The sequence below is a fragment of the Aphelocoma coerulescens genome, chromosome 7 (assembly GCF_041296385.1).
Source record: "Aphelocoma coerulescens isolate FSJ_1873_10779 chromosome 7, UR_Acoe_1.0, whole genome shotgun sequence".
Taxonomy (NCBI): Eukaryota; Metazoa; Chordata; class Aves; order Passeriformes; family Corvidae; genus Aphelocoma; species Aphelocoma coerulescens.
Genome location: NC_091021.1, coordinates 7,793,801 through 7,817,054, shown reverse-complemented (window position 1 = coordinate 7,817,054; position 23,254 = coordinate 7,793,801). Strand labels below are relative to the sequence as shown.

Genomic DNA, 23,254 nt, shown 5'->3' with positions numbered 1-23,254 from the left:
CAAGAGGGGCGGGCTGCAGTGATGGGAAAGCAGGAGTGTGCATTACAGTCACTCTTTCTAGAAGACACTTCAGGGTGAAGCTATTACAGGATGAGGAGCAGTTGGGAAGAAAAGACCCACCAGGATTTTTTCTGGTGGACCTTATCCATCCTGGACCAGCAATCCATCAGTGTAGTGTGAAATACATTTGCTTCCTCCCAGTAAACAGGTAGGCAAAAAAATAGAAAGCATCTCTTCATTTCCCAAATCCTAAAACCTCCAAAATATCTTTCTATTCTAGTTCTTTAAACAGAGGTGTCTACAGGTTTTCTTTAACATCATAACAAGATATAATGAGGACATCTGATTACAAGTACATGTTGAATTAAATACACTACTGCAGCTTAAGATTTTTGTAACGTTATGTATCTCATTACTCACATTTCCAGAAGAGAGGTACTTGGTTTAAATATGGAGTTTGCTACACCCAGCTTCTTTTCTGGTGCAAAGAACTGGATATGCTTTTTCATTGAACCATCAGGCTTTTGGCCTTCGTTGAAAGGACTATGAAATTTGTATTAGGAAACATATTCTAATTAAGTGTCTACGATAACGCTCTTACTGCCATAGAAAATAACCAGTCCTCCAAAATAACACCTTTTCCAACCTGTATGAATAAAATGCACCTGACAAGGAACACTGGACTTTAGATTTTCCTGGTGAAGGTGTCCAGACAGCCATAGCATAGCAAAGCATGTGTTGGGAAGACCTTTCTCCTTTATTAATTCAAAATTCTTATAGACAGCTCTTCCTCCAAGTTACTGCCTCTAAATGGAGGTGTAACACTATTTAGCTGACACCAAACAAAATGAGGGCTGCAAATTACACCCAATGCTTATTTAAATGTTGATTTGTTTTTGGAGGGGAAGTTATTGACAATTGGCCAGCTTCCAGAAGAAATTTGAGCAACTGCTCAAATCCGGAAACCATCACAATCCCTCTCTAAGTGCTGCTTTACCCTGGCCTGGCTTTAGCTGCCAACTTACTGCTGGGAGAGGGATTGGGGGGTGTTTAAAGACACCTCCAGCCATGGTGGCCATGGAGAAGCCTTGCCTGTCTCCCAGAGGGAGCTGAGCGTGTAACCCACTGAGTTACAGGTGTTTACAATTTGTTTGCAATTAGGGCCTAATCAGGTAGCAAAGCTTTTCTCTTAGACAGGGGTTGGCTGGGTTGTTGTCATGTTCTAGGGGTTTTTAAGCATAATTTTTGTAAAGAATGTTGAAACGGGATGTTGCAGTAGTCCTTGTGCCACAGACAGTAGTCAGGAAGTCCACATTCAGCAGAAGAAGGTCTCTGGTGTCCTGCAAATGAGCTCCACCCTGAGATGACAACTTGCAGTTAACCAGAAAGGCAAAGTTCCAAGGTAATATTAAAGCCTAAATTACTGATATTTTAAAGTCTTTGGTATGCTCTGGGAAACTGTTTGAAGGATGGCTTTTTTTTCATTTCTTCTTGTCTCGGAGAGCCATGAGAATGTGCTGCTGTGAAGCATATGGGTATCAGCTGGTGTAACAAGTGACTGAATGAGAAGCTGTAGATCAGAGATTTCTTGTATCAGTCTTATTATGGTGTGGGCAACTTCTTTCCTTGTTTTTTCCTGCCGTTCATTCAACTTCATGCCTCTCTTTCACCTGTGTAGGCTACAATATTTTCTTCTTTTCTCCAAGACAGCTTTAAATTTAAATGACAAAGGAATATACACTTGAACATGTACCTAAAATCAACTTACCTTAGAGCTTGAAAGCAGGTCTTGGTGTCTTCATCTAGACCAGTTTATACTGAGCTGTTCTGGATGCTTAAAATATAAGGAAGGCAAACAGGGAATTCATGGCTTTAGCCCTCTCTGGGTGAGAGGCTTTGTTCAAGCCACAGTTTTGGATTTATGCACCTCAGTTTTAGACTGTGAAGAAAAGTTTACACTTTTATGGATTTTTCCCTCTGTGGAGGCAAGTAAAAAGTCTAAAAATGGATTAAAAGCAAAAAACCATGATTTTTTACTACTGTAGGGTGAGGGCCCCTAGGTTTCTTTGCTCCCCTGTAGCTACCTGAGACTGAGCAAAGTAGCTATTAGACTCATAATCAATGGATATTTTAATTACTTTCTCAGGAAGCTGAGGCTATACTGAAGGTTTAATTTTACCAATATTACTGACAAAGCAGTTGGTCTGGCTGAAAGAGGGTTCCAAGAAGACAGCGAGTAAAACAGTTTCAAAAGGAAAAATTAAACTAAATGAAAATGAAGGAAAGAAGATTCCCTGCAAGTATGCAAATATTATAGAAAGAACAAGACAAAAGTGATAGTTTTATACAATGATGGTATTATAGGTTAAAAAATCATGGCAAAAGGTAACACTAAATTAGCAGTTCAATGGCTGAAGTAGAAATTCCAGAGAAAGTGGGAATCCCTTGATGTAGTTGTCCAAACTGTGTTTATGCTAGAAGGAAATCCATAATCTTGGATTATTGGTCCAGTGGATCACAGTTTGCTTGCTGGGAGTTTAGTGGTGTTGTTGAATGGTGTGATTTCAATCCAATGCTGCAGAGTTCAGAATATCCACAAGGAGCCTGTTTGGGCAGAATTGCTACCTGAGTAGCAGAAGATTTAAACTGGTTTTAGCCTGCCTGTTTTACCTGCTGTCATGCTATTCAGAAATTCAACCTGGGTTAAGATAAGAGGTAATGCTTCTTCATGTATGAAATAAAGATGAGAGAAACATGAAGGCTATGAAGAATTATGGCTGAGAATCACCTGTGTTCAACGTGCCCCAAGAGAGCACTTGTAGGCACAAAGGGAACACCTTGAACAACAGAGCAACTTTCTTGTGAAGCTGTTGCTCATTTCTCTGAGGAATTGGACAATATCTTCAGGAACAGTAAAAGAAATCTGCTTTTTTCCACAAGCCAAGGAAGAGGAGGCTGGGTAGGTAAGTGAATGAGTCACAGGTGTTTATAATTTGTTTACAATTAGATGTCTGATTAGATAGCAAACTCCTTCTGTTGGAGAATAAATGTTTGCTGCATATCTGCTGTGTTTTAAACATAATTTCCATTAAAAAAATGTAAAAAGGAGGGATTGAAACAGTTGCCATACTAGGGAGTCTATCTTCATCAGAAGCAGCAGCTCTGGTGTCCTGCAAATAAGATGCACCTTCAGGTGATGACCTCTAAGTAATTGAAGGTGAAGTTTCAAGGCAATATTGAAACCTAAATCAGTGATATTTTGAGCTCTTGGTATGATTCAGGCAACTTTTTGCGGTGGGGTTTAGTTTGTTTGCATGTTTGGGGGTTTTTTTGTTATATTGATTGGGTATTTTGATTTTTGGGGAGTTTTTTTGTTTATTTTGGTTTGACTTTTTTTGGTGGGGCAGTTGTTTTTGTGTTTTGTTGGGATTTTTTTGCATTTTGTGATCATTATTGTTGCTTTTTTCTTGTTTTCCCCAAATAGTAATGTGGTGATATAAAAGTACAGATATATGAGGGCCATGGTATCATAATGGGTGACTCTCTGAAGAAAATGAAGGTTTTTACATCAAGTAAATATTTTGTGGTCTTCGTTATTTCTTTGTGTTTTCCACAAATGTTCCACAAATCACCTTGCATTAGCAGAAATTAACGAAAAACTTGATGACTGTGTGTGCTTTAGAAAATAGCCCCCAAAGCTTGAGTTTTAAGGTTGAGTAATTGTTCCCAGCCACCCACCTGGCCCCAGTAGCACTGGAGATTGCAAAGGCTATTTTCTTCTGCCATGAGGATTAAGAAAGGTGTTTCCAATGCATTTTCCCACCAGCTAGCATTCTTACCAGCTGCTTTTATAAAACTCCAATCAAAAGGCTTCCTACCATGTAATTTATGTCAGATTAATATTTTTATGTACATGTAATTCTCATTTTCTGTAAACAGTAGTTTATTTTCACCATCTATGAGGAGGGAAATGAGGAGGCTTCCTGCAAGAGCCAGGACTTTTTATGGATTGTTGGCACTATCCTTATATGTTGCACTAAGTACACCCATGCCTGTGGTAATACTGCATTTGTGCTGTTAGGGTCTCCCCAGAGCCTCACTCTCTTCCTTCTGTGCTAGCATGTCCAAATTCTGGCATGCCAAAGCAGGACAGTATCTTGGCCCGGCCTCAAATCTGGTGAGATTACTTAAAAAACAGCATTTCTTTATTAATTTTTCCTGCTTGTGCTAATCAGAAAATATTTTCTGAGGATGCATAATCCATATTGTCAATGAGAACATTCAAGAATCTGATTTTTTTTTTTTAATCCCTAATTTTTGTCATCTGATCATGTTGTACAGTGTCTTTAATGATCCTGGGCTGTGGAACAATGTGTGGCTGTGCAATAATGTTGTGGGGACAGGCTCTGGACCTTGCTCTGTGGGAAAGGCTGAGTGGCATCTGTCAGGATGTAGCTGTGGGAGAGGATTCCTGGCCTGGGCTCCTTGGTGCTGTTTATTTCCCTCTTCTGGCCTCAAGCTCAGGCACTACCAACAACTGTTGCTCCTTAAATGTTGCTGTGGTCTCTGTTGTTCCTTAAATTTTTGCTAAGATCTGGGGATGACTTAGTTGTACAGCTCCATTGGCCATAAAAAATGCCAAGATGTTTAAACTGTCAGCTTTGTCAAACTGTTGGTGCTTCTGGCCTGCTCTGTGGCAGCCTTAAGCCATTTATTTAAGCTGCCCCCTGAAAGGCTGGTAGCCTGTGACTGCCTGGTTATTCAGACTGAGGCAGGTTTCTTGGAGGAGGGAAGGTTAAGATCTTGTATTTCCTCCAAACTGGCCTGCCTTGGTGCATGGGCCCTGTTCTGGATGTTGCTGTCAGATCTGTGTCTGTGCTCACCGTGCCTGCAAAAGTGAGCCACTGGATGGAGAGGAGTAGAAAAAGCAAGAAAGAAAATTTCATACTAGTACACCATGAACTGCATCCCTTAGGATTACCAGTGCTTCCTTCAAACAAAGGAATTAATCTTTGAAAAATCAGTTATAGTGGTACCAGAGTTGTGTCCTGCCTTGTTCATTTGTTTGAACAAAGGTATAAATAGTAAATTAAAAAAGAAGTCAAGTTTTATGAAACAACAAGAAATTTTATTAAGATATTTTATTATGTGTCTCTGTAAGGAATAGACCAACAACCATATAAAAGCTTAAAAAGATGGTTAACCTTCAACACTGTAAATGTGTTAACGTGACAGAAGAAATTCACAATTTTGCATCTTTATTGACTTTTACAGGGTGAAGGGAGAAAATTCTCAACTATGACATGCCAATGACAGTCTTTGACAGGAGACATTTACAATTGCTTTAAATCTTTTTGATTTTTTGAGCAAGTCAATAACCCCGACTTGCAGAGTTAGGAGTGAAAAATACATTAGCACCATCATATTAGTTTTTTACACTTCCCTAATTTTAGTGGTCTTGACCAGCAATGACAGGAAAGTAGAGAAGCACCTTTGACAACAGAATACAATCCAACAATAAAATTATGGTGACTACTGACATTAAGGTATTAAACTCTTAAGATACACTGTACCTTTCACAGCTAATCAGTACAGAAATAGACAATTTTGTACCAAATGAATCCACGGAATTGACCACTGGGTCCAATGCATTTTGATTTGATTGATTTTTGTTTGACTCATCAGACACATCCCAGTTTCTGTCCGTGTTGAGGTAGTTGAAACAGGGAGGTCTTTCTAGCTTTATGGACTGCATCTTGGAAGAAAGGGTAAACTTTGGTACTGGGAGCAATCAGTGCTTTTTAAATTGGCTAACATTCAACTAATAGAACACAGTGTTGTTTTATTAAGTGTTGAAGTTTTATTATAGCACCACGGAGACATGTTTCGAAGATGGAATTTGGTAAAAAAAATAGAGCACAAAAAAAGCATTTTTACTGTATTTTGTGTAATAGCAAAAAAAAATGACCCTTGATATCAAATTGATTTTTTCCCCCAGAAATTTTGTTAATAAATAACTGGGATACAGATGGGCACCTGTGCTAGCTGACAAGGCTGAAAAAAAAGAGCACGGTTGGAGTGTGAATCTGTTTGCTGGGGTTTCGGAAAAAGCGGGATCTTTGATTTATAAGAAGCAGACTGGGCCAATGTCCACGCCAAATTCCTGATCAGGACCACCAATATCTAATGGTGCAATATCAACCACTGGCAACCTCATTGTCTTGCGCGTCCTGTATTCAAAAACTGTTTTACCCCATTCACCAGTGTGTTTCTGTGAAATTAAACAGAAAAGAAGCAAATGTTAGAGACATGAGCGCTGGGCTACGTGAAGTCATCCCACAGTTTATCAGATTTCCTATCTCTGTAATAACAAACCCTCTCAACCTGTTGAAAACTGGCTGCAGTCTCTGTGGACATGACCCCAGGAGGAAGAAGTTGTGGACAGTATTAGTGTTTTCCATTTGTTACTGAAAAGGCTGCAGGTGCTGCCAGACCAGCATGCTCATGGGTGTTCCTGCTCCTCTCCAGCACTTTCTGCTGCACTGACAAGGCACAGGGAAGCAATGCTGGATCTTCAAAATGACTGTGTCCCTTCCCCTAACCACAGCCCATAGCTTCGACCAGCTGGCCTTGGTTTGGTATGACTAGTTTTAGCATTGGCATGGGATGGATCAAAACTTGGTGACTGTGACTTGCCTGACATTGACTCTAAAGCAAGGAGATACCTGTGATGCACAGATTTAAATGGAAGTGCACCTCACTTCCTACGGTTGCTACAGGAATGGCACTTCTGTACAGAATCTAGGTTCCCCCTTCTAGCTGCAGCTGTATCTTTTCCTTACCCAGGCCATACAAAGCTCTTTCTTCCTTTATTATGGGTCTAGTCCTCTAGATGGAATTATTTATTAACTACAGCACTAAATTCCTGTTTACTTACAGTACAGCCATCTTCTAGAACAGCATATGTGAATTTGCTGTTTCCTTCAGCCTTGATCTCACTTTCCATAGAGCTCATCAGTTTCAGAGCTTTTTTAACATTCCCACTGTCGTGGTCCATGTAGGCAATGCTGTTCTTGCAGTGGTAGGTGATGTTCTGGGAGGCACGGCTGGAGAGGATGCGCAGGAAGGCCAGCTGAACTTCGGAGACATCCTCTGGAAGCTCAGGATCTCCATAGCTGAACTGCAGAGTACCAACACAGGCAAGAGTGTTTGTTTAATCATGTCTAGGGACAGTCCACATCATGACTTTTTCACATACTAATTGTCTCATTCAATTTCAGAAATATTTTTTAGTGTGTTTTGATGTACAGTTTGGGCTGTTAAATGTCTCATTTCTCACCTGGAAGCCTCCATCCATAGATTCTCCAAACCAAATGTGTTTCTTTCCACTGTTTGCACTGGTCCACCAGTTTTTCCTTGGCACAGTCCTGGGGTTAGCACTGAGGCAGGTCTCACCAGTTTCCATATTGCAGTAGACTTTAATAGCATCCATCTTGCAGCCTTGGTTGGGATCAACCCAGTACTCTCCTAGAGGTAAGGAAAAATGTTAAGGGGCTTAATATATTTGGAGAAGAATCTAACTGCATGGTGGTAAAGCTTATTTCTATGCCAGATTTCTGAGCCAAATTAGGAAGCCTATTCATTTTGACAGAAGAGATGCCACAGGAAATAAGATGATATAGAAAGGTACTGAGTTCATGTGAATACTGTAAGGAGACTGCAATTTGGAATAAATATAGAACTTGTAATGGTTTTTTTTTCCCTAAAATTATTTAAACATGTTCACTTCTAAGGACACAAGGAGTAGAGTTGAAGTCAAATGTATGTTCTGTGTAAATGCATAGTTAATTATTGTTTAAAACTATTTTTATATTTATCATCTTTTTCATGACATTTGTTTGAAAAAAGTCAAATTTTTATGGAAGCTATCTGCATTTAAATACTCAGGTTAGAAAAACTAAAAACCAAAACAATCCTCAAGACCTGCTACCATCAGTAAAATAGAATTAAACATACCGCTCTTGAGCTCGGGATGGCAGAATTTCAGGTCTCGGCAGTTACGAGCTGGATTCTTCCGGGACCCATCAGGACTAATGATGTTTTCAATCTGGTTGTTAATTGATTTCATTGAAGATATGATGTCACCCAGATTGATATCATTTTCTTTGGGATCATCTCGAAATTCATATTGTCCGTAGAGAACTGGACCTTTCTCACCTCCAATAATACCACCACCACCACAACATGGACCAGGAGGACCAGAAGGACCAGGAAGACCAGGCTGCCCTGGTGGACCCTAAAAAATAGTGAACAGGTTAAAACTGAAAGTCTGTGTGGGCCCTAGTTTTAAAAAGGGAGAATTCTTACACAAATATTTAGTTTACTTATTCATTAATTAAACAGATGTATAAACATCTGTTAGATTTTTCCAGGCCTTTATTTTCTTAAAATTGTTTTTTTTTCCCCTAATTTTGTCAAGTTTGACTGTCTTTATGTCTGGGCTTTGACAGGAAACCTTTCCACTGATATCCAGAGAATGACCAATTCTTTGGAGAGCTTTGGAAAGCTTTTGGCTTTAGGAGGTGACTGTGATAGTGACACCTTTGCAGCCCTGGCCTCTCTAGAGCAGTCTAGGAAACACTCAGACCCAAAGGGAATCTGTGTGAGGAGGAGATCCCGGTGTATGCAGAAAATTCAATGATCAGCCAAGACCAACACAACACCCAGGGCATCAATAATTACACAAATGAGCTGCATGGTTTTGGATTTAGCCTTGGTAACTAGATACCTCCTGCCACAAATCTTGTCCATGAAATAGAGGGTTTCTGAGGGAGATATTTAAAGAGTGGAGCATCCTATGTTTCATGAATATTCCCTAAAGATTTGCTTGTGTGAATTTACTTACGGCAGGGCCACTTTCGCCTCTGGTACCGCGGGGGCCTGGAGGACCAATTGGACCTGGGTAGCCACTGGTACCATCCTTTCCAGGTGGCCCAGCTGGTCCTGGGGGACCCTAGAACAATGAAGAACAAAAATAATATGGTCAAAATAGTTTATCAGATAAGTCAGAATACATTTGGGGTATTTCAAATATTTCTGTATGATTTATCTGTTTTTTTTTTTTCTTTTTTCAGCTGCAGTCCATTAAAATGGCCAATTAAAATTTATGTCTGTATCTATCTGAATATTAACTAAACAGTCTGAATTTTCCTTGCAGTTAGACTGAGTAAGGAGTTTTTCTTACCCTTGCACCTGAAGCTCCTGGACCTCCAATTGCACCTTGTGGACCCAGGGGACCCTATGAAGAAAAGGAAAAGTCAGTCATACACTTCCTGGTAATATCTTGCAACTAGTTGGATGTGCCTTAAATAAAGACACTGAAAACATCTTTAAGATTATACAAAAAACATCCTTATAAAAAGGCTATGTCAGATATGAGAGAACAGTGGCCATTCTTTAATCACAAAAAAATATTGAGTGCTCTCTATATGAAAACATATTAGAGATGTCTTATTCCAAATGCAAGAAAGCCAACTGACACCAATGAGCTTTGGATGAACTCTTATAAGAATACGTCGCTATAGCCAAAATGCTGTAGTTTTAATAATATTACCAGTAATGTTATTTAAATAATTTGACAAACACTCATGATTTCAAATACATTTACAAATTTGCTGTGTGTGCACTGCAAAGCCATTTGTTTAAAAGTTACTGATCATCAAATGAGAATTTATCAATTTTTTTTTTCATGTTATATGTTAGACTCCAGGTTCTAATTTGTTGTTTAATAGGTGCCATCTTTGGTATGTTAATTGAATGAGCTTTGGTTTCTTGATCTCACTTGTATCATGTGGAGTATTGGTAAGTCTTTTTCAGTATCAATCCCTTCTTAAACTTTTACCGGTCGTAAATATCCATGGCATGCCAGTCTATTCTTGCCCTTCAATTCTCTTAGCTATGTTCAAATGGTAATGCATGTTTACAATTCAGTAGTTTACAATTTCCTGCCCATTTTGCCCCATTATTACTTTCTATAAAAGATACATGACAGAAGAGAGGTATTTGGACTCTGAGTAGCTTTAGTTGTCTGTTTAGGACAGATTTCCAATAGATGTAGACATTTCAACCCCTACTCTCTTTCCTAATTAAATCAGGAATAGTCTGTATAAATGAATATATAAGAAGTTTTTATTGAAAGGGTTATAGTAAACTCATCTTTACTTCCTAGCAGCTTCTTCCAGTTCTTTAATAATGCTTATGTCAGATTGATTCAGGGAATTTGAATTTTGAAGCATTTGACAATCAAATTTATATAGATTCACATCAAATTAGCTAAGGTTAATTAGGTACCTGGGGCCTAAACACAGAAATAAAGATCAGCTGTAATTCCCAATCCAATGCAAAATACTCACAGGAGGACCAGGGAGACCGGGGGTACCAGGAAACCCTCTGTGACCCTTTATGCCATTGCTGCCTCGTTCACCAGGTTCACCTTTATCACCACGAGGACCTTGAGGACCCTGTAAGAGTAGATTTGCAATGAAAGGAGGATAGAAGGAGATAAGAGCAATGCCGATATAACAGGAAATTGGGAATGGACGACATCACAGATAGTTTAAATATGACTTACAGCAGGACCACGAGCACCAGCAGGACCAGTCGAGCCAGGAGGGCCAGGTGGACCCTGTAACATGGTAAGAATGAGAAGGTATGGATCACTTGGAGCTGCTGAGCCCACCCCTTTATTTCCAGATGAGCTGTATGTTCACAGCTAGCAGGTGTTGGGAAACAAGGGGAAGCTCCACACACACTATAATCAACAAGAATCCTGGCCAGGCCATTTCTATACCAATGCCAGCCTTTCTCAGCTGCCCATAGGCACTGATCTGTACAGAGGCACTACAGCCCTTCTTCCCTCTGTGGGGGGCTCACTGCTCAAGCTGTGCTGGTGGCAGCACTCATGAGAAATAACTTGAGGGCTTCCAAAGTTACTCCCTTAGTTTAAATGACTAACACATTGCTTGTGCTGCATGAACACCAGATGGGATGGGAATTAGGATAGGGCCTGGTGGGATGATGTACTTTTTGGCATCCTGCAGAGCACGTGAATTCTGAGCTTAATATCTATACAGTTGTCAGAACATAAACCAAGATGTCTTTCCCCTGGATATTTTCATAGAAGAGGTCCTTGATGTCAAGAAATGCTGACAGTAACAAATGTATGACTCTTCAAAACTTCTCTATTACTGCATGAAATGGGCTTTGCATAGGAAGGGTATGCAAGTAAGCAGCAACCTATTTGCTTTGGTCTTACCTGAAATCCTCTTTCACCAGCTTTTCCAGGTGCACCAGCATTACCTGCAGGTCCAGGGTGGCCAGGGGGTCCTGGAGGGCCAGGAGAGCCACTTTCACCACGGTCACCCTGCAGATAGTAACAGATGACAGGATAATAAATGTCATGTTTTGTAGAACTCAATACAAGGAGTATATTCAGTGGAGCACAGGAGGTTCAAGGAACAAATTTACATAGCACAGAACTACATATATTGCCATGTAAAGTTCATGTGTCATTTATTTGGTAGCCTAAGGATATTGGTGATTTCTTACTTTGCCTCCTGGGGATCCATCACGTCCAGGCAAGCCATCAGAGCCTGGGTTACCCTGCAAAACAGTGGTACAGTTTGTTCATAAACTGAATGAGCAGTAGACAGCTTGTTTCCCATTAAGCTTAAACAATGCTCATCAAAGAAAGGGTTTTCAAGATGGAAGAGTTCCTGGAGGCAGAGTGGCTCCTAAAAGACCTGTAACACCTGCCTTATTTTGTAGGCATACAGACAGTGCAATGTCCTGTTCAGTTCCAAGTGGGACAGATTAGGTCCCTGAGCAGTGAAGGGGATGGCAGGGAGAGGAGGCTAGACCTCCTTACAGGAGGGCACAATGTGCCCAGGCCCCTGTGCATCAGGCTCTTGAAGGAGGCTTTGTGAATCGTAAAGCATATTTTCTCCCAGAGTCTCCCGTTTGTAACTCACAAGCTAGCAGGGAAATCCCACCCACTCACATCTCTGCCAGGCTCTCCAGGTAAGCCTCTTTGTCCAACAGGGCCTTGGGGACCAGGAGCACCACGTTCTCCTGGGATGCCATTGGTGCCTGGTTTACCATCTTCACCCTGAACAAAAAGAGAAAGGATTCCATTGCAGATAATGCTCTTTGGAAATAGCAGTGTATTTTGCATCTTATTAACTATGCAGAGATTTTGAAGGAGACCTAAGGAAACTATGGGCCAATGTGGCTTTGCTGGTTGTGAACACACAAGAGATAAAAACTTGGCCAAACTGGTTTCTTTTCATTTCTGGTAATGGTCATGCAAGGCCATTGAATGTTCCTCATTGATTGTCAGCTAAGAAATAATAAATGGGTATGTTTCTTCTCATGTGCCCAAAAACAATGGCCAAAGCAGTTAACCAAAAAATGCTGGTCTGTATTGGTGATAAAATACGAATCAAGCCATACCTCACCTTTTCTGAAGGGAGGTGACAGTATTTTTCTGTTTGGGTAATAATATTTAAGCAGAAAAGAGCTGGAGAATTAAGCAAAGGTAAACAGCTATTGCTAGGTGAGACTATGACTTGGATCTTATACCCAGGAGAGGATACAGCCTCCTCATCATGACCCTCCAAAGTGTGTGCAGTAGGTAATATCCTAGATACATAATCTGAAAGACAATCCCACAGCAGCTGAATACCAGATATTTTAAAGCCTGATTTTATCAATGTAAACATAAAAAACTAAATTCTCTCATCTCTGGACTAAAAAGTGTTAAACCCTCCAACACCCTCAACACATTTATTACTTTTTGTGTCTCTAAGCTAGTTTTAGCACTTTTTGCATCTCTAGGCTGTTTTTAGCAGCTGGGTTAGGGTTGTGTTAGGGTTGAGGCTGTAGCTGCAGTGAAGGGCACTCACCCTGGCCCCTGCCATCCCAGGTGGGCCACTGGGGCCACGCTGACCTGGCAGACCTGTGTTCCCCCGGCCGCCAACAATGCCTTGAGGACCTGGCTCACCTGGTGCCCCCTGTTTGAGAAAAGGTCACATCAGTCAGTGGGAGCATCTTTAACATTCCATAGGTGTCTGCTTGTTCTGGACAGACATAACCCCTGTCTCCTGGTGGAACAGTCCCTGGCTGAAGGGGCACTTACCCTTTCTCCTCGTGGGCCTGGGGACCCTTTTTCTCCTGGTGCGCCGGGCTCACCTCTGATTCCAGCAGGTCCTGGGCCTCCAGGAGCACCAGAACTACCAGGGGGTCCGGGAGGCCCATCCTTGCCTGCAGGTCCTGCGTTTCCAGGGGGACCTGGACTACCCTGAAAAGAGTTTTAAAGAGGAAAGCGTGAGCTGCACGCATGTACTAGCGTTGGTCTCGTGAAAGGCAGCCAGGCTTGAGTCATTGCCTGGAGGCAGATTTAGGGTCCCGCCCCTGAGCACCCAAATCTGATCTGGTGTTGTAAGAGAATCCTTTCATGTATCACTTTCACAACTGGTATTTTTTATCCCTGCTGTCTGGACATATACCTGCACATTTTGGATGCCCAGTGCCTGTAATGCATACAACACAGGGTACACATTCCTAACTCATGGCTCTACCACATAAATTGGAAATAGTAGCAGGCCCTTCTGCTCTCTTGAATCACTCCTGCCATATGCCTTTAATATGGTGTCTTGGACACGTGCAGAACAAAATGTCTTTCATTACAATCTTAGCTGAGCCAATGCATAGTAAGAATTACATTGACTTTAATGGTCCCTTAATTAAAATCCTACTTTCTGTTCCATAGAGTAGGGAGGGTTAAACTCATTTTTGCCATTTTTTGTCCTGAAGTACAAGCATCATATTCAGAATTTTTTGCATAATATATTTTAATATATTAATATATGTCTAAATGTATCCACAAAGTAAGAATAAAAGAAAAGGGAGATAAACCAACTTACATTGTTACCAGGGGGACCAGGTAGACCGCGAGCACCAGGGAAACCAGCAGCACCCTAGAGATCAATAGTTTAATTGTCATTTTCTGAAGGCTGGAAACACAGGAATGAATTGATTTTTACATACTGCTGGGTTTAAATTATAGTCATGTTTTGTTTGAAACCTGAATTAAATGTCCTGCAACTGAACATAAAAGTAACTTTTTTTTATTCTAGGAGAGTTCACATATTCTCCTCAAAATTGAGCTAATGGACAAACTTGAGCTAATGGCAAAGATGGCAACTAAATATAATAATTGTTGAGATAAGCCATTTTAGAGCTTTGGGTCATTGTGCCAAAAGCTATTTTGGCACCTTACTTATATTAAAATCAATGTAATCCAGGCTTTTAAACACTTCAACCTTAATTACTCCTTCTAGAATACTTTAATTATTCTTGAACTACCAATACTAAACTCATTGAAGTTCTTATTTTTCATTTACATCACATTTAGTGTAATAAATAGAGGCATTTAGCAGTGACTAAATTGAAGAGATACTCACAGGGCCGCCAGGAGATCCACGGTCTCCTTTTATTCCTTGGGGCCCAGGTGGACCCTACATGGAAGGAAGTAGATAAAGCAAATGCTTTGATGAAGGTTAAAATTATAGGAGCTGTCAATAAGTTTCAGGCAGTTCATCTCCTTGCACTTGGGCCCAGCACCCTGAGGCTGAGGGAAGCTTGAAGAAGCCTCTCTGTACCAACAAGGAACAGCAAACACTTACTGGGGCTCCAGGGCCGCCTTGTGGGCCTGCTGCTCCAGGGGGTCCAGCCTCTCCTCTTAGACCAGGGGGGCCTCTTTCTCCTTTCCCACCAGGTTCCCCATTTTGGCCCTGTAGGAAAATTATATTGTTATATTACCACTTAAAAAGGTAGATGATATAGGGATGAGAAATGCTATCCAGGTACTCTTCTGAAGGGAATTTAAATACTAAATTAAATGTGAATGCAGTTGAACTCTACTGGCCTACCAGTGCAGGAGGAGAAGGACAAAGGCATGTTGCTCTGCTTGTGCCTGAGTACAGAAAGAGTAGTATAGACACTTACTGGGGCTCCAGGGAAGCCAGCAGGCCCAGGAAGACCTTGTTCTCCTCGTTCACCCTGTGGAAAACCACATGTCAGCAATGGAAGATGTTAGAAAGATAAACTTCACTTTAAAAGTTAGAGAATACTCCTATTGATGCTGCTGAAGTTTCTTTGTCTTACCAGCTTTTGGAGGAAAAAAACCTACACCTCTGATCTGGAACAACTGTTGCTCCCAAGTGCTAAACACAACTGTTCAGGAATTATCTGATAATTACCTAAAATGTGATAAACTTAACTCAGCTACACCTGTATAAACCCTGAGCACAATCCATGGTGTTCCCTAGATCCAACTGAGATCCCAATGTGTTCAATATAAAAAAAAAAAAAATAAGTACAAGAAAGAGTACTTTTAAAAGTTTACTTAGCTTTAAATTAGGATGGACAGGACTATTGCTCACAGTCTTGCCCTGCCCTGTCACTGCAGCCCTCGGACCCCTTTGCAGTGCTAAAAGCCCTGATTTTCTGAAGACTTTAGTACTTATAAATCCCAAAAGTCAACAGGAGCTGAATGTGCTTAGTTTATTTACAACCCAAGCCATGTTTTCCTGAGAGGGTTGGTGCAGCACTGATGACTATAGGCAAGAGGAGCCATGGTAAAGTTATACAGGCAGAAAAATTCTGTCACTTACAGGACCTCCACGGGAACCCATTGGACCAGGGGCACCTGCTGGGCCAGTCTCTCCCTGCAAGGAACAAGGATGGTCACTGGGTGTTTGTCTGCTTCCATGCCCTGGGACTTCTTACAGTACAAACACCATTATGAGGAATCTTTACCTTATCTCCAGGTGGGCCAGCAGGACCAGGAGGACCGATGGGACCTACATTGCCCTAAACAATTGGAAAATTAGAAAATGGTATATTTTGCATCAAAATATGGCAATGTTAACTGCTCTGTTTTGATCAATAGTGTTTATGTTTCAGTGTAAACAGATTGCCAAAGATATTTAAGTGAAGCAAGTCTACTGTGCCAAAGTGCATTTGCACACCATGTTTTGGAGTGGTGCTCTGAAATCACACCATTTTGCAGTATGAGAGATCTCCAACTGAGTGATTCTTTTTTTTCCCCCACCATCCAAACCTGATCAAAAACCACCTGAAGTTAACAGGTCTCTTTCGATGGAATACAATAAAAGTGACATGTTGCCCTAATTTTCAGGTAGATAATTGATTCACATTTCTTCAGCATATATTCAGCATCTCCTGACTAGCTCCCTGACTTATTTCTTTCTTGGAAATCTAATGTGTACCTTATGGTCTGAAATAAATTTTTTGTATTTCCTCCAACTCAGCCAGGCTGCATTTTTCTATTTGTCATCCCTCATTACTTTGATGTATATACTGCCTGCAGGTACTGATTTGATAGATGTACGTATTTCAAGTGTCTATTTTATGTGCATTTGCTATATGGATGTATAAATATATCATATATAGTAACCTATAGGAGTATGCTGTATGAGAATATTTACTATCAATGTTTTTTTGTGATTCATTATAACATTAGTCGGGTAGATTTTCTCTACTTCCATATGATTGCTTTCCCTCTAAAACTGCAATCTTTCTGCAAAAAAATCCATTATGTTTACCCAAGGAGAAGTAATCACAAAAACTAGTATTAGGTCTAATTTAGTTTACAAACCCCATTTTGCACTGCTGGAATGAAACACTATGAGATTACAACTTTACGTGTCCTAGATAGAATTATCCACAGTGAAGTCACTCCTGTTCTAAGTGCAGGCTGTGTAAAGCTAATGGATAAACAGTTGGATGTTTAAATACTCACTCTCTCTCCTCTTGCACCAGGAAGGCCATCAGCACCTTTGCCACCAGGTTCTCCCTAGGAAGTTTAAGACATAAAAAGCATGAGCAAAAAGGAAGTATGAGATTAGCCTAAATGGAGGGAAGGATCTCATACTGAGGGTCTCTGAATAACCAGATTTCCTTATTGAAACTGGGGATGATATTCTGCCCAGTATTTAGCATCAGGTACTACATACTTTGATCAGAAAAAAACCCAAATTGATTCAAAATGAATCCCAGGCCAAATTGTCTGCCCGTTGTATGAACTATTCTCATCACTCAATAGATTCATTAGAACTGTTTTGATGTACCCATTCCCCAAGAGATCCAGTGCAGCAAGGTATCTAGCATGTATCAAACTGAGGGAAAAATCCCATATTTTTCAACATCTAGGACCCACATCCCATTGCTAACTCAACAGTACTGCTACAAAATCTGCACCTCTGAAATCAGGCCAAAGTGAAGACGTGGACAAGCCCAGTGCCTTGTGGGAAGCTAACATTAAATTAGCATAAAATCAAAAGTGTGTATGTGTTACCCTCTCCCCTTTTGGTCCAGGGCTTCCAGAAGCTCCTCTTTCTCCTGGCATTCCCTGTAAGCCAGGCAGTCCTGTGCCTCCAGGGGGACCAGGTGGGCCAGGAGGACCCTAAGGAGTGACAAAAATAATTACAAAAACCAAACTTAACCCAAGTGGTATGCAGAATAGTAGAAAAGGAAGAAAGTCTGTGGGTACCTTGGCACCTTCTGTGCCAGCAGGACCCGGTCCACCTCTTGTTCCCGGAGGTCCTGGAGGACCTTGTGCACCACGTTCTCCTGGGATACCATTTTCACCCTGTGATAAAATATGTGTTATTCTTTGTTTTCAAGCTCATACTTTGTTAATTCATTTATGTCATTACAAAAAAGTTGCTTTATTATTTACCTTAGGGCCTGGGAATCCAGGTCCTCCAATATCACCTTTTGGCCCCTGGTTATGAGAAAATAAATGTAAGTTATCCATGAACTTTACTCAGTAAATCTTCATTGTAGTTGGCATCCTGTTTCTCTCCCCTATTATTCCTAAAATCAAGCTTTGCTGCTCTGAAGAGAGCTGAGAGCTGTCTGAATTTGAAAATATAATTTAGGAAGGACTTCTCATTAATTTTTTGTTACTTAAAAAAAAAAAGAATTACTACTTACGGGTTCTCCAGGCTTTCCATTCTCTCCAGCTGGTCCTGGTCCACCAGGCAATCCCTGTATTAAGGAACAGTATTATCCATGTTACACAGATAAATTATGAATTTTGCATCTTCAGATTTTTGGTTTTGACACAAAGATGTGTGGCCAATTCCTTCCAATCCTTCAGAAAGAAGGAGATGCCAATTCGATGGCTAAGGGGTTTAGGTGACACAATCTCAGCTAACCACCTGGTTTGCAATGATCTGTGATGCAGTAAATTCTCTCAAGTTGTTGATCTGTTATATTCTATTATATTCAAAATATGATGACATGAACTCCAATGTAAATGTTCAGATGCCTTTATTGTTTTTTTTTAATTTTGCATGTGGGTGTTAGTCTGTTAAAAAGAATCAGAAAACAATAAACACACAGCACCTGGAGGCCAGGAGGGCCTGCTGGTCCTGGTTCTCCTCTCTCCCCAGAAGCACCCTAGAATCAAACAAATGAGGAAAGAAAATCCATGAACTTGCCTGAAAACACTTCAGCATATAAACACCTCCACACCACCCCTAATCTATGCCTCCTTATCATAACCTGATGACAACATTGCACAGTCTCAAAACCTAATCTATTTTGGTGTTCTGGTATTAGCTCTTTTCACTCTAACTCTTAGATGTGATTCAGCAGACACATTTTAACTTAATAGGAAATTGAAATGACATAAACATTCAAGGGAGCAACAATACACTTCTCTCTGAAAAGACCGAGAGCTCTAAATTGACTTTTCATTTCAATCTACACCAGGTATACCTGAGTCAAGTTTCTCCCACCAAAGTTTTGAATATTCATTCATTAAAATAATGGCAAAGAAGAGCTCTTTTATTTTTCTTCATAAAAGGAGATTTCTTCACATCATTAAAAATATTTTCCTTCCCTTAAATTCTCAGTGTCTATCTGTAGCTGTCAGACCCCCTGATCATTGCCTCAGATGGGCCCACCACACTTACAGTAGGTCCTGGAGGACCTGGAAGGCCAACATCACCATTCTTCCCAGCAGGACCCTATTGAAAGACAAAATAAGGCTATGGTTACAGAGTGATACCATTTTTGTAAGACTCATCAAGTTATTATTAATATTGTGCATTAATTAATATTAATATAATTAAACCAAATATTAGCAAAACTTACAGGTGTTCCAGGTGGTCCACCGGGGCCTCTTTCTCCATTCTTGCCTGGTGCACCCTTACAATAAAGAAAGATTACATTTGAAATACTTGCCTCTGGTCAGTGGACAACAGTCTAAAGCAGCAGCGTCAGATAGCCCCACTGTGGAGCAATTTAGTTTAACATTTGACTCATCAAGGATCAGCACAGAAGAGGAGAAATCCCACTCACCTCATTGCCCTTAGGACCAGGGAAACCCATCACACCTGGCTGGCCACGTGGGCCTGCAGGGCCAGGGGGGCCAGAGCGTCCAGATTCACCCTGATTACCCTGGGATAAGTGAATAAGAAAAGGAGATATGGCATCTGTGAGGTGAAATAAAGCAATACCCATGGCTCATTAAACAGTGAGTGAGGGCGAGATGCTGTTCAAAACTCATTATGTGTTTTGTATTGCAACTCGTGTCCCAGAGACTCTGTATTTACACAGGATGAAATGACAGGGTTTGCAGGCTGCTCTTACAATGATACAGCATAGAAAGTGCTCAGGTAGTTAAAGCAAACAGGGAGGAGACGATTAATCTGGCTGTGATAACAACCTGTCATGTGGATACTGTGGGATGAGGGTAGGGTTGGGTCAGTAGGAGGACTAGGATAAAATATTTGCACAATATACATACGGGAGGGCCAGGTTTCCCATCACTGCCTGGGCTTCCTGGAATTCCGGGCAAGCCCTGCAATTGAAGAAAAAAAAGAGTGTTATACTTCAGCTTAAAAAGTATAATATTAAATTTTAATATATAAATATAAATATAAATAATATACATATATAAACTACTTGCTTGATTTTGTCCTCTTTAAATAAGATTAAAAGTCTTCCCATTTCCCTCATCCCATGAAGGGAGAAGATTGGAGAAAGCAAACAAATTCTATTATTATGGGTTTATTGCTTTTTCTGAGAGTTGTATATAAACAAGACACCAGACATTAATCAACTAGCACAAAAATTTTGTTCTTTCATTATGTGGGAAGAAAACTAATTTTAGATGGGAAAAACAAGGAATGAAACAATTCTGACTATGCACCTCTACCTGAAAGCAACACAATGTGTAGCACTTTTTCATTAACTTGTTTAAATTTCTAAATATTATTTTTGTTGCATTTTAAATAATTCATTTTCATTGCCAATAAAATCTTGTTTAGTTTCCAGAAGCCTGCAGTTGGGCTTTTGAATGTCAATATATTTGTTGTTAGGAGTTGCTAATTCCTAGTACAGCTCTCAGAATGTTGTTCCATGTGCACTTAGACATTATTACATTCTGTCAGTATTACACAATAGGCCAACTCTGAAATCTTACTGATATGTACTGTAAAAAACTGACCAACAGCTTATTTGCTTTAATTGCAAATAAGCAAAAAATATAATACTTAAGTATATTGAAATACTTAAATTATTGTCTAATTGAATTATTTAATTATTAATTAATTCAATTAATTATTTAATTGTAAATTTAAAACTATTTACATAATAATTGAAATACAAATATATTTAAATAAAACCCCTAAATACCTAATGTTAGAATTTGCTGAAATGTGGAGAGCTAATGCAGAAAATCATCCAATGCTAACTCATATTAAAAGCATTTCTCATGGCAGGGCCAGGCGTGCTCTTGGAGCCTCTCCAAAGCCTCCCCAGTCTGTTGTGGCAGTGTCCTGGGAACGCCCTGTGTCTCTGCACAGTGACCTGTCCCACCATGAATGGATGCTACTACTACCTAAAGGAACTCATAGAAAGGATTTCCAGTTGGACTCCTCTATCATATCAGCTCAGATGAGTCATCTCTAACAGAGTTTATCTCATTTTCTTGGAAATAGCCTTTCTTACTCTCATTCCAGGAAGCCCTGGGCCTCCGTCTTGTCCACGCTCTCCTGCGGGTCCGCTGGGGCCAGGGGGACCTGGGCTGCCACGCTCACCTGCAGGACCCTGGAAAGAGATGTGGAGATTCACAGCAAGGGAATCAGCATCACACTGAATCTCAAACTGCCCACCCAAATTCACATGGATTCTCCAAAAGGTTGGAGGACTTTTTTGGAGGAAGATTTATACCTTTTCACCTGGAAGTCCATTGCTACCGGGTAAGCCACGGAAACCAGGGGAGCCCTGCCAGATAAAAGAACAAACTGTGGATGGTAGGCAATATAACACAGGTGATGGCAACTGGGTTTTTCTTCTCAACAATTTACCACGAGACATATCAGTGTGAAAATTAATGGGGAAAAAAAGAGGGAAGTGGTATTTCACTGTAGTAAGAAGGACTACAGAATATTTTCTCTGCGGTTATAATGCTCCTGCTGAAATTATAGCCTGTCTTCCTTTAATTTTAACTGGTCCTGAATCATTATTTATGAGTTTTCTAAAGTAATATAAAAACATAAAACATCACATTCAGTATTAAATAATTATTTTCCTCAAATTCAATACTGAGAAGAGCTCTATTATATTATTTTAATACTTCTATTTACTACTATCTTAAATGGTTACAAGAAATTTGAATGATAAATTTCATTTTGCAACCCCATTCACATATTTAGTATGATTAATCAGTTCAGTGTGCATCTTTGGTTTTCTCATAGCTTCAGCAAATACTGCAATCAATTATTAAGTTAGGACCTACAAATAGGTCAGCATAATTTCCTTTACTTCTGATGGAAACATAAATGTAAAATTTGTAATTATGTTGCTATGTATTTTGTTGAATAAAACAATTAGTGGATTCCTCTGTGAGAATTATTAAATTTTTGGAAAATTATTTAACACACTAGCCAAAAAACCTGTATGTAGTATTGATATTGTAACATAGAAGACATCCTGACAATATTGCTGTTATTGATATTTAAGATGCATTAACAATGGAGATGTTGACATAAAGACATATCTTGAATGGAGAAGTATTTGCATTAATTTCATTTTCCAGAGTGGATTATTTTTGATTACTGAGAAGTAAGTTTGAAATTTTTATTATTTATTCCCCCTTGTAGTTCTCAGAGCTTATGATTGTTTTTCAGCAAGAAACTTTTGATAAAACTACCAGATACATAAGATCACTGCTTCTTCTATATCAAAAAACTGAAAGAAATTAATTTGAGATAGATCCAAGAGCTGCAATTCAGAGGAGAAACCAGATAAGAATTTTGTAACCCAGTGTTGTAACCCAGTGTTACATCTGGAATTTGCTGAGAAGAGATATGGAGTGAAATTTCTCCTGGAAGTGTTTTGAACTTCAGAAATTGCTGTCTCTGTCTTAGCTCAAAAGGTCGTGTACCACAGCTCACCCTTTCTCCAGGGGTACCAGGTACTCCATTCTGCCCGGGTTCACCATTTGCACCTCTTTTGCCTTCCTCACCAGGAGGTCCAGGAGCACCTGGGGTGCCATTTTCACCCTGGCAGCAAGAGAAACCAAGGCCATCAGTTAATTAGAGGTCTCCAAAAAGCCAAACAGGTTTGGTATGGGGAATGATTCAGGGTTCAGACTTCCTTGAAAGAAGTCTCTGGACACATTTTGAAATCACTTACACGCTCGCCTTTTGGGCCTGGCTCTCCTTTTGCGCCATCCTTACCAGGGTCTCCCTAAAAATGGAGAAAATTCCATTAAAATTATGGGTTGCAACTGGGTATCATTCTGGACCTACTAGATGTACTGAAATACTAGGGAGTAGACATGATATTTCAAATTATTGACACCTTTTTATTATTTAACATTCTGCAAAGAAATTAGCGTGCACTGGCTGGACCTGGAAGTGGAAGTCATGGGACTCCTTAAAAATCCAGTAAAGAAGTGATACAATCTTAAACACCATTGAGTAAAATTTTATGTCAGTTCCTGAGCTATTTCAGACATCGTTGAGTCTTTTGTTTAAAGTCCCTGAATATTTTCTGTGACAAAGAGCTACATGTGGTGTTGGGCTGTAAGAAAAGGGCCTGCTGGGGTGTCAGTATAAGAGTAGGTACCACTCATGGGGTGTAGTGGAGT

General features: G+C 40.1%; 1 protein-coding gene and 1 long non-coding RNA gene across 5 annotated transcripts in view; one reads left to right on the top strand and one right to left on the bottom strand.

Annotated features, from left to right (window-relative positions):
- The first annotated feature begins 1,160 nt into the window (after positions 1–1,160).
- LOC138113535 (uncharacterized) lies at positions 1,161–15,825 on the top strand. Of its 4 annotated transcripts, XR_011152214.1 has the most exons (6): positions 1,161–1,402; positions 2,147–2,963; positions 9,218–9,335; positions 9,792–9,861; positions 10,487–10,694; positions 15,737–15,825. It is a non-coding gene; the product is annotated as an uncharacterized lncRNA (long non-coding RNA). The 4 variants fall into 4 exon arrangements; XR_011152212.1 differs by lacking the exon at positions 2,147–2,963; XR_011152215.1 differs by lacking the exons at positions 1,161–1,402; positions 2,147–2,963 and adding an exon at positions 3,053–3,217.
- COL3A1 (collagen type III alpha 1 chain) overlaps positions 5,107–23,254 on the bottom strand; it is a 49,659-nt gene continuing 31,511 nt past the window's right edge. Inside the window, exons 19-51 of the mRNA XM_069021939.1 lie at positions 22,798–22,851; positions 22,557–22,664; positions 21,331–21,384; positions 21,109–21,207; positions 19,904–19,957; positions 19,456–19,554; positions 19,249–19,302; positions 19,068–19,121; positions 18,496–18,549; positions 18,082–18,135; positions 17,825–17,869; positions 17,636–17,734; positions 17,441–17,548; positions 16,886–16,939; positions 15,880–15,933; positions 15,735–15,788; positions 15,067–15,120; positions 14,745–14,852; positions 14,523–14,576; positions 13,983–14,036; positions 13,196–13,357; positions 12,963–13,070; positions 12,059–12,166; positions 11,608–11,661; positions 11,315–11,422; positions 10,631–10,684; positions 10,413–10,520; positions 9,245–9,298; positions 8,906–9,013; positions 8,017–8,296; positions 7,340–7,527; positions 6,938–7,180; positions 5,107–6,271 (exon numbers count right to left, since the gene is read on the bottom strand). Coding sequence (XP_068878040.1) covers positions 6,125–6,271; positions 6,938–7,180; positions 7,340–7,527; positions 8,017–8,296; positions 8,906–9,013; positions 9,245–9,298; positions 10,413–10,520; positions 10,631–10,684; positions 11,315–11,422; positions 11,608–11,661; positions 12,059–12,166; positions 12,963–13,070; positions 13,196–13,357; positions 13,983–14,036; positions 14,523–14,576; positions 14,745–14,852; positions 15,067–15,120; positions 15,735–15,788; positions 15,880–15,933; positions 16,886–16,939; positions 17,441–17,548; positions 17,636–17,734; positions 17,825–17,869; positions 18,082–18,135; positions 18,496–18,549; positions 19,068–19,121; positions 19,249–19,302; positions 19,456–19,554; positions 19,904–19,957; positions 21,109–21,207; positions 21,331–21,384; positions 22,557–22,664; positions 22,798–22,851 — 3,090 coding nt within the window. The 3' untranslated portion in view covers positions 5,107–6,124. The remainder of the gene's footprint in view (positions 6,272–6,937; positions 7,181–7,339; positions 7,528–8,016; positions 8,297–8,905; positions 9,014–9,244; positions 9,299–10,412; positions 10,521–10,630; positions 10,685–11,314; positions 11,423–11,607; positions 11,662–12,058; positions 12,167–12,962; positions 13,071–13,195; positions 13,358–13,982; positions 14,037–14,522; positions 14,577–14,744; positions 14,853–15,066; positions 15,121–15,734; positions 15,789–15,879; positions 15,934–16,885; positions 16,940–17,440; positions 17,549–17,635; positions 17,735–17,824; positions 17,870–18,081; positions 18,136–18,495; positions 18,550–19,067; positions 19,122–19,248; positions 19,303–19,455; positions 19,555–19,903; positions 19,958–21,108; positions 21,208–21,330; positions 21,385–22,556; positions 22,665–22,797; positions 22,852–23,254) is intronic.